At 43.9% G+C, this 8,245-nt stretch overlaps 1 protein-coding gene across 1 annotated transcript in view; it reads left to right on the forward strand.

Moving 5' to 3' along the window:
- Positions 1–4,759, forward strand: part of SLC16A5 (solute carrier family 16 (monocarboxylate transporter), member 5) — a 7,427-nt gene extending 2,668 nt beyond the window's left edge. Inside the window, exons 2-4 of the mRNA XM_009875800.1 lie at positions 915–1,058; positions 2,047–2,910; positions 4,518–4,759. Coding sequence (XP_009874102.1) covers positions 915–1,058; positions 2,047–2,910; positions 4,518–4,759 — 1,250 coding nt within the window. The remainder of the gene's footprint in view (positions 1–914; positions 1,059–2,046; positions 2,911–4,517) is intronic.
- The last annotated feature ends 3,486 nt before the right edge of the window (positions 4,760–8,245 follow it).

An 8,245-nucleotide genomic window follows, 5' to 3' on the forward strand; every position in this document is an offset into this window, starting at 1 on the left:
CCAGTTTGCTGAACAATTTTTCCACGGCTAGCTGAAGTCTGAGGTGAAAATCTCTCAAGCAGATCAAAATACAGAGACTGATGGTCTGCAGGTCTGAACTAATCTCCTATCCCAAAAAGAAGGGTGCTAAATTACATTAACAAGCTGGTAATTCACCTCAATCTCAGCAAAAGTCTATGGAAGTTAAAGAATTAACTGACCTTAAACACACCATCTCCATGCCTATTTGTTCATTGACGTTTCTGAGAAATAACTCTTTCCTAGTAAAGCCTGTCAGCAATGTAGGTACACACTAAAATGCAGGTTTCTGCCCAAGAAGGGCAGAGCTGGGCTCTGGCCCGTTGGAACCACCTGGGTCTCACTCCCACCTCTGCAGCACTTGTGCCAGAGGACTGGGAGCCGGAACTGGGATGTGCACGCTCCACTCCCAGGCTTGTGACCTCTTGGAAGTGGACACAGTTAAACCTCCCCACCCCGCCAGGTACACCAGGATGGGCACGTGAAGGAGCTGTGCTGTGATACTTCCCTGGGGAAGATGACTTGCAGGACAGCTGCCAGAATCCACAGGCTGCAGCTTGGATGCTACTGCCTGAAGCTTAGGTGGATTCCCATCCAGACATGAATATACCTCTCCAGACATTTTAAAAATGACCCTCCTCAGTGGCGTCTATTTTTCTGCTATTATTGATCTATTTCAGAACTAATCTGCCTTGTCTTGCAAGGAATTTCACCAAGGTAGTGGGACCTCAAGGGCAATTTAGGAGGTTTTGAGGCAGAGTATTTGAAAACCACAGTGAAATAAGAGTGGAACTATACAAACAGAAGCATCACCCTGCTTAGCATCTCTTACTCAGGCATAGAAATACAAGTGCTTCCACCTTCTAACTGCTGCCCTTTTGTTTTCTTGCTTCCAGGGCCTCTCTGCAGTATCTTGGTGAAGCGATTTGGCTGCAGGTTTGCCGTGATGCTGGGAGGCCTGCTCAGCAGCGTGGGCATGGTGTCCAGCTCCTTCTGCAAGTCCATCAGCCAGCTTTATTTAACAGCTGGCCTCATCACTGGTAAGTACCAAGGAACAGCAGGAAAACCCAGCTGCAGTGCTTGACCTGAGAGACGGGAAATGGCAAGAGCCTCGACTAAGTGCTCACATTTTTCCATTCATCCGTGAAACAGGATAAATCAGAAGCCCCAGGGTGCAGCAGGAAGTGTATAGAAGCTACTCGCCCTTCACACCCTTTTAACACACACCTCATCCAGCCAGGCTCACTGGAAAGCACTTCTCTCTGGAGAAAGCTACAGGTCTCCAGAGGGTAAAAGGGAGAGCAAAGATGTCTGGCTTTTTTAGTAGCTTCTCAGCCTTTTGTATCCAAAGAAGGGAGCTTTTTTTCAATCTTGGAACATAATGTGTTGGGACAATATCCTTCCCAAGTTCCCTGGGATTGTATTTTACCGCTCCCAATCTGGGGAAATATGGAGACATCTTTTTCTAACAAACGAATGTGTTGGTTTTGAACAGAAGTTAACACATGGGAACTTTTCCTTTCCAAATATTTCTCCTATGTGATTGCTGTTCAACTCTTGCTCTTTTCTAACACAGGGAAATTAATTTCTTCAGCCAGGTTACTTTGCGACCAGTCCTGTGGGATCTTGCAGGCTAAGCTGTGTCCACTGCATAGAGAGAAAAACAAGCAACTGCCTGATGAAAGTGTCAGGAAAGCAGTTCTGCTTGTTGCATGTGGTACAAACCCCACATTTTAAATGACAAATTCCATAACAATTTTGGGAATGGCAGCATGCTCCAGACAAATGTCAGCTTAGATCAGTATATTCAGTATACCTGAGAACACAAGGAGTTGAATTCATGCACAGCATCCTTCCTCACCCCTTGTGTGGGGTTTCTGAGTATTAATCACTAGGGGTTGTGCAGCCTGGCAGGTGAAAAAACGCTTCAGTGGCAGATGAAGGCATCTGTGGGTACGCTCTGGATTTGGGTTCTACTCACCCTTTAAGACAACACACCGTCATTTTCTCTTTTATTCTTACCTTTAGGTCTGGGATCATGCTTCAGCTTCCAGGCAGGAGTGACTGTTCTGGGCTACTACTTTGTACGGTGGCGAACGCTGGCCAATGCCATGGCATCCACTGGTGTCTCCGTCGGTTTCACGCTGTGGCCACTGCTTTCTCAATACTTGCTGGATGAGATGGGCTGGAGAAACACTTTTCTTATCTTTGGAGGAATACTGTTGAACTGTTGTGTTTGTGGAGCCATCATGAGACCAGTTCAGCTTCCATCAGGGTCACTGCTACAGTCACCCAAGCCTGGAGAGGAGCCAGGGAGAAGAGCAGAAGAGGCACAGCTGTCCAATGGAGCAGCTTTCCACCCTGAGCTCCAACAGCAAACCAGAAGGACTGCATGTTTCCACGTGCTGCAGAAGTACCTGGCTTTTGACATCTTCTGTCAAAACAAAGGTTACCAGATTTACACTATTGGAGTGACCTGGATGATGATGGGGTTTGCATTACCCCATGTCTACCTTGTGCCTTATGCCATCCAGAACAGGGTAGAGGAACGCAGGGCAGCCCTCCTTGTCTCCATTATCGGGTTCATCAACATCTTCATACGCCCTTTGACAGGGCTGCTCTCAGGACACAGAGTCTTCACTGGGCGACGCATCTACCTGTTCAGCCTGGCTGTGCTCCTCTGCGGGCTGAGCAACTTCATTTGTGTCATTTCAGCTGAGTACAGCGTGCTCATCATCTACTGTGTCATCCTCAGTATAGCCATGAGCGGCGTTGGGGCGCTCACCTTCCAGGTGCTGATGGATGTGGTGGAGATGGAGAGGTTCTCAAGTGCCCTTGGGCTCTTCACAATCCTGGAGAGCATCACTCTCCTCATTGGACCCCCCCTCACAGGTAACAGAAACTATTATTGCAGGCTGGGGAAAAACTGACTATTTAGACACTGGTGACCAGTGTTTGGGAGAATAAAGAAAAGAAATAAGGGAGTTTCCAAACCCATGTAGGCAGGAGAGTTCTGTAGAAGGAGCAGTATAAAAGGTGAGTCACAAAGGAACAATTCAACCCCTTTTCACACCTGAAGGAGGGTCATCTCTGCAGCTTCCCAAGTGTCACTGCAGCAACATCAGACAGAAAAAGTTACTCACTTGGTAGGCAGCTTTGATAGGTATGGGAATGATGAGAGCTTTCTTCCAGTGAGTGGCAAGAGAGGAATTACTGTGGTATATTCTTGCTATGATCTCTCTCACTGGATTGTTTTATCTATGAAGTCTCAAGGATTTGCAGACGTCCCATAAAACAAAATAACTGTGATCAGAATTACTACCTGTCCTACATTATTCAAGAGCCTTATATAAAAAGCTTCTGTTCACTCTCCTTTCCAAATGCTCCAGAGTGTATTAATTTTTCTCTGGAGACAAGAAAGGAGCTAGTTATAACGCCCAATCTAGTAAATTATTCACTGATTTCACCGTTCGCTCCAATTGCCACTAAGTGACCTGCCCAAGATGCACCTGCTCCTGCAGTACAGCAGCAAATTCAAAAGACTGACAAACAAGAAATGTGAACCTGAGCACGAATCCTTAACTCGGGCTTTAGTTCTCTTGTCCAGACAATGAACTGTGTGCTATTCAGCAGGGAAATAATGTCTGTTCTAAGAATGGGATGATACCATGCACCATATTTCTTCGTGTTGCCTGTGTCAGTCATTTTTCTCAAAGTGCAGAAGTCTTTTTCTTAGATATCTCTGATAGAAGTGGCAGACGGGCAAAACAAAGCCCAGTAAAAGTGACACTATGTCTATTTGCAGTCCTAAAATCTGCTACAGAAAAGTGAAATGTGATAAGAAACATCACCAATCTTTAGAGAAAACCACAAGCAAACGTTATTCCAGTATTTCTACATAAATAAGCAGCCTATAGGAGGCATCATGTATTTGACCTGAGTATCACCTTTCTATCTCTTAACATTAGTGCTAAATGAGCCATTTGATATATCACGCTTCTACGTGTTTTATACTGAAGCACTTAACATTAGTCATAACGCTTGCTGTGCTGCAACATTTCTTCTTCCTGATAACATGCTATTAGAGACAAGTTTTCATGACCCTAACGTGGCAATTTTTGAGAGACTTCTCTACTCTGTGACCTAGGATGTACCAGGGTCACTCATCCCATAATCCAGTCAGTGGCAGTGGAACAGGGGTCCTCTGCTGAGTAAACAAAATTAATCAGCAGGTTGTGAAAAAGTTGCAATTTCTTTTCTTTCCTGATTTCTCTATGTATTGAGAGACACTTTATACAGAAGCAGAAACATCACCTGAGTGGTGACTACAAAAAACCAAACTCCTAGAATCTAGAGAACAGAACTTAACTCATCTGTGAATGCTTATGTTTTGTATGTGGCAGTTTGCTGAATTAATTAGGTTTAATATTTATGTAAATGTCACCCAGTTGCCTTTAATAGGCATCTTCTTTTTGACTAAGCTGTGGCTTCTATTTCAGGTCTCCTGGTAGACTTAACTAGTGATTTCCACTATGTCTTCTACACGTCCAGTTTCTTCCTTATATCAGCTGCATTATTCATGGGGCTCAGCTTCTCCGCTCTGGAAAAAAAGAACAAACTGCAAGAGGCTTCAAAAGTACCTTTGGCTAATCCCTCCAAATATCCATACAACGAAATGACAACTGAACCACGGTCTGAAAGTCAATCCCCTCCAGCAGTCGTGTACATCACAAGCATATGAAAACAAAAAGAAAAAAAAAGAGGATGACAAACAATTCCATGGCCTGTACAGAGCTAGACAGGACCCAGCAGCGACGGCAGATGAAAAAACAAGCATCTGCTTTCCACAACTGTCGTCATCCTTCTGCCCTACACTTCCACTCCATGGGGCCGTGTCAGACTCCACGTGAGCAACCCAGACCACAGGCTGAGCCCAGCACCCAGAGCCAGCCAAAGAGCCAAAGGACAAAGAGAGCGGGGCTTTCCTAAAGCAAACCGTGGGATAACAGCCATGGTCACCAGTGCTGAGAGACAAAAGCTGCATCAGTTCAATTGGTCTAAGTCAGTGCCTTTAAGAAGTCACTGGAATTTCACGCTTCAGTCGGTAGCACTGGGCAATACGTATTAACAGCTACGCACATGGGTAGTTCTTTCACAAAGAAGTATTACTGTCTCGTCTGAACATGCAATTTTGGTGCAGATTTCTATGAAATTTCCTGGTTGCTTCCCATGTTGGGGGTAGCAAGACAAACACTTTCTGCAGGAAGTGTGTTACTATTTTCCACATCTCTAAATATCGTATGGAGGCTGCTGCATGAGTTATCTACTAACTTGTGTGAGGTATATATGTGAGTTCTTCATGCCAAGGACATTTTCCAAGCCTCAATGGTTCAAGTCCAGAGCATCAAAAAGTAAAAAATCAAGCCTTAGAGTGCCTGCTTTGTACTGCAAATGGTATCTTCCTGATATATCATAAAACAGGATTCATGGCTTGTGTAAATACACTTCCTTACAGCACTAACTTGCAGGGCAAGGGGGGCAGCAAAGGTGTTACTATACCTAAGAATAAGTGTATGCATCCTTATGTAGGCTCAAATTCCTGGCCACTGTAGTTCCCCTTGTGTAAACGAATTAATCTCTTTAGTCTTAGACTGTCATGACTTAATTACACCTGCATTCTCATTATAAAGAAGTTTGCACAAGTGTAACTTAAATTTCTAATAAGCACAACTTACAAAGAAATCTGCGGGAAAAGTATACTGAGAAAAGCCAGTGCGACTGCCCACACCAGCCTTGCCTGCAAGTGGCTTTTCTTGCTGCGCTCCTGGGAGTTGTACCTGTGCTGACAGCTCCATCAGCCTCTAGCCTCTCGGTGCACCAGCTCGAGTTGCAAACTGTTCATATTCTGTATCGTTCCTGAGCTGAGAGAAGCAGAGAATACCTCACAAAGCAGATGAAGATCACTCAACACATTAGAATCATCAGAAAGACGTTAAGCGTTAAATGGGAGTGGAACGGAAGAAGTAACAGCATTCGACTCAACTGCAGTGCCTACCCTGAGAACTGTTAGATTGAATTCCTAGCAGCAAACCCACGGTTTTCATTAGAGCTGTGGGCTCCCCAGACAAACTAAACACACCACAAAAAAACCCACACTGGACGAAACCACTGAAAAACTGACTCCAAAGTCTTCAGAGACTATAACGGCTTCACAGCTTGCTTTTACAGTGGAAGAGGCATCAGCCCTCCAGAAAGCTCCCACAGCTCAGTATCTTCAGTATTTGCTCTAGGATTACTGAACCAGTAGGTTTTTCATTTCCTGATCAAACCTGCACTTAAATAAGATGACTGGTGGGAGACGTACATACCTAATCTCTCATCACATGTGTTTATTAACTTGTGTAATGCTTACATGGTCTGTAACTACCGAGTAAACAAGACCTGGTGCTTCTCAGCTAACTGAAACAATGACTGCTGTACATTCCTAGGAAAAAAATGGGGCTTTCTCCCTCTTGAAAAAAAAAATAAAAATCAAGTTCCAAGTCTCTTCTAGTTATTGCAAATAAAACAGCTAAGCAAATGAACAGACTGCCATTTTTTCTGTGTATAATTCTGAAATTCTCAATTCTGTTCACCCTTCTATATTACTTTTCTGTTTTGTTCTAGGAATAGGGGGTCATATTGTCCCAAATCCTCACACTGCTACAAATGTCTTGGGCAAACTAGGCAAGATACGGTGTAAGCTACAACCCATCCAAATTTATCACAGGAATACAAAGGTCAGTTGATGGAGCAACAGAATGCATCTCCTGTGTGGAGCTGGCTGCTCTATCTGCAATGCTTTAGCCCCAGCTGGCTCACGAGCAAGGAAATGTATAGTCTGATGCAGGCTTGGAAGATACAAGGGAGGAAAATAAAAGGTACTCACCAAGTGAGGCTGACACAGAGATCAGCTCCTCCTACGCAACGGCAAAGAAACTTGTTTTGACTATTTCTCAGGTGTGCGCAGCAGCACAAGATGATTTAGGACGGAAAGTTAAGAGAGTGCTTTACAGAACTTCTTTTTGATAACTCCCAGACTCAACACCAGGGTCATTGGGACTTATTTGTAGAAGCAGAGAGATGTTTCTGGGAAGAAAAACAATGACTTCATAAATCAATTATTCTAACATTTCTCAACCTAACTAAAAAATTTCTAACACCCTTACAGAATTTAAGCTGCATGAAAACAGGGTTGTCTCCCCTGGTTACTTTCCATGGAGCCTTTAGAAGTAATCCACAACCCATGGGATGGAAACAAATCTCGGAGAGAGAATGGGTAACGTTTTAGACTGTTTCCACAGGTAAGTATGATGTCTGAGCTCCTATTATAGAGAAAACTACCTTGCCTTCTCTCCTGTTCCATAGCCCTCCTCTCCTCTTCAACCTGAACTCCAAGCTGCCTTGAGCAGGAGCTTTGTGAAGTGCAATTGAAGGGACCTTGCATACTGAACGTGCTACAGTATAATAAATATTTCCCCTCAGAGCCGTCATACAGGCTCAGTAACACTCAGTCTTTAAGAGTCTTGAGGCCCAGAAGAAAAATAAAGCAATAAAAGTTCCTTTCATTAGTTTAAGGTCGTCCCATTACACAAGGCAACCACAGTCCCCCTGAAGCAGCTTTTTTTTCACCACCTAGAAACAGTCAAATAACCCTGTCTTTAATTATGGACAAATACTAATACTTCTGCCCGGTTCTAAACCTCCGAGAGCCGGCAGAGTAACAAAACTTGATGAGAAATAAATGTCCCTTGCTCCTAGTCCCCTCTCACCCCTTCTTGCTGCCTTTATCATGTGAAGTATCATTAACCTTGGCAAGATAAGCATTTTTGCAACAAGCACCTTTCTTTATTGCAATACAACATTCACCAGGAAGTTCACAATGAACTATTGCAAGATTTTGATCCTTAAAAGCCTTAGATACGCTGCCAACGTCATTCTTTGAAAAGTTTAACAAAATCCCAAAGAAAGGTCACACTACACTTACTCTGAAACAGCTCAGAAGTGCAAAATCACTTAAATTAAGAGCTGGGCGTGTGTTTTGCAGACCTGGCTAGTAACCACAAGAAACACAACTACTAGAAATGAAAATTCCCTGAATTCTAACTTTGGTGTGCTACTAATGTCACTAGAGTGGCCACTGGAACTATGAATACCTCAGCTACAGCAGGCCGTTCTGTGCTAACTA

This window comes from Apaloderma vittatum, unplaced genomic scaffold (assembly GCF_000703405.1).
Source record: "Apaloderma vittatum isolate BGI_N311 unplaced genomic scaffold, ASM70340v1 scaffold539, whole genome shotgun sequence".
NCBI lineage: Eukaryota > Metazoa > Chordata > Aves > Trogoniformes > Trogonidae > Apaloderma > Apaloderma vittatum.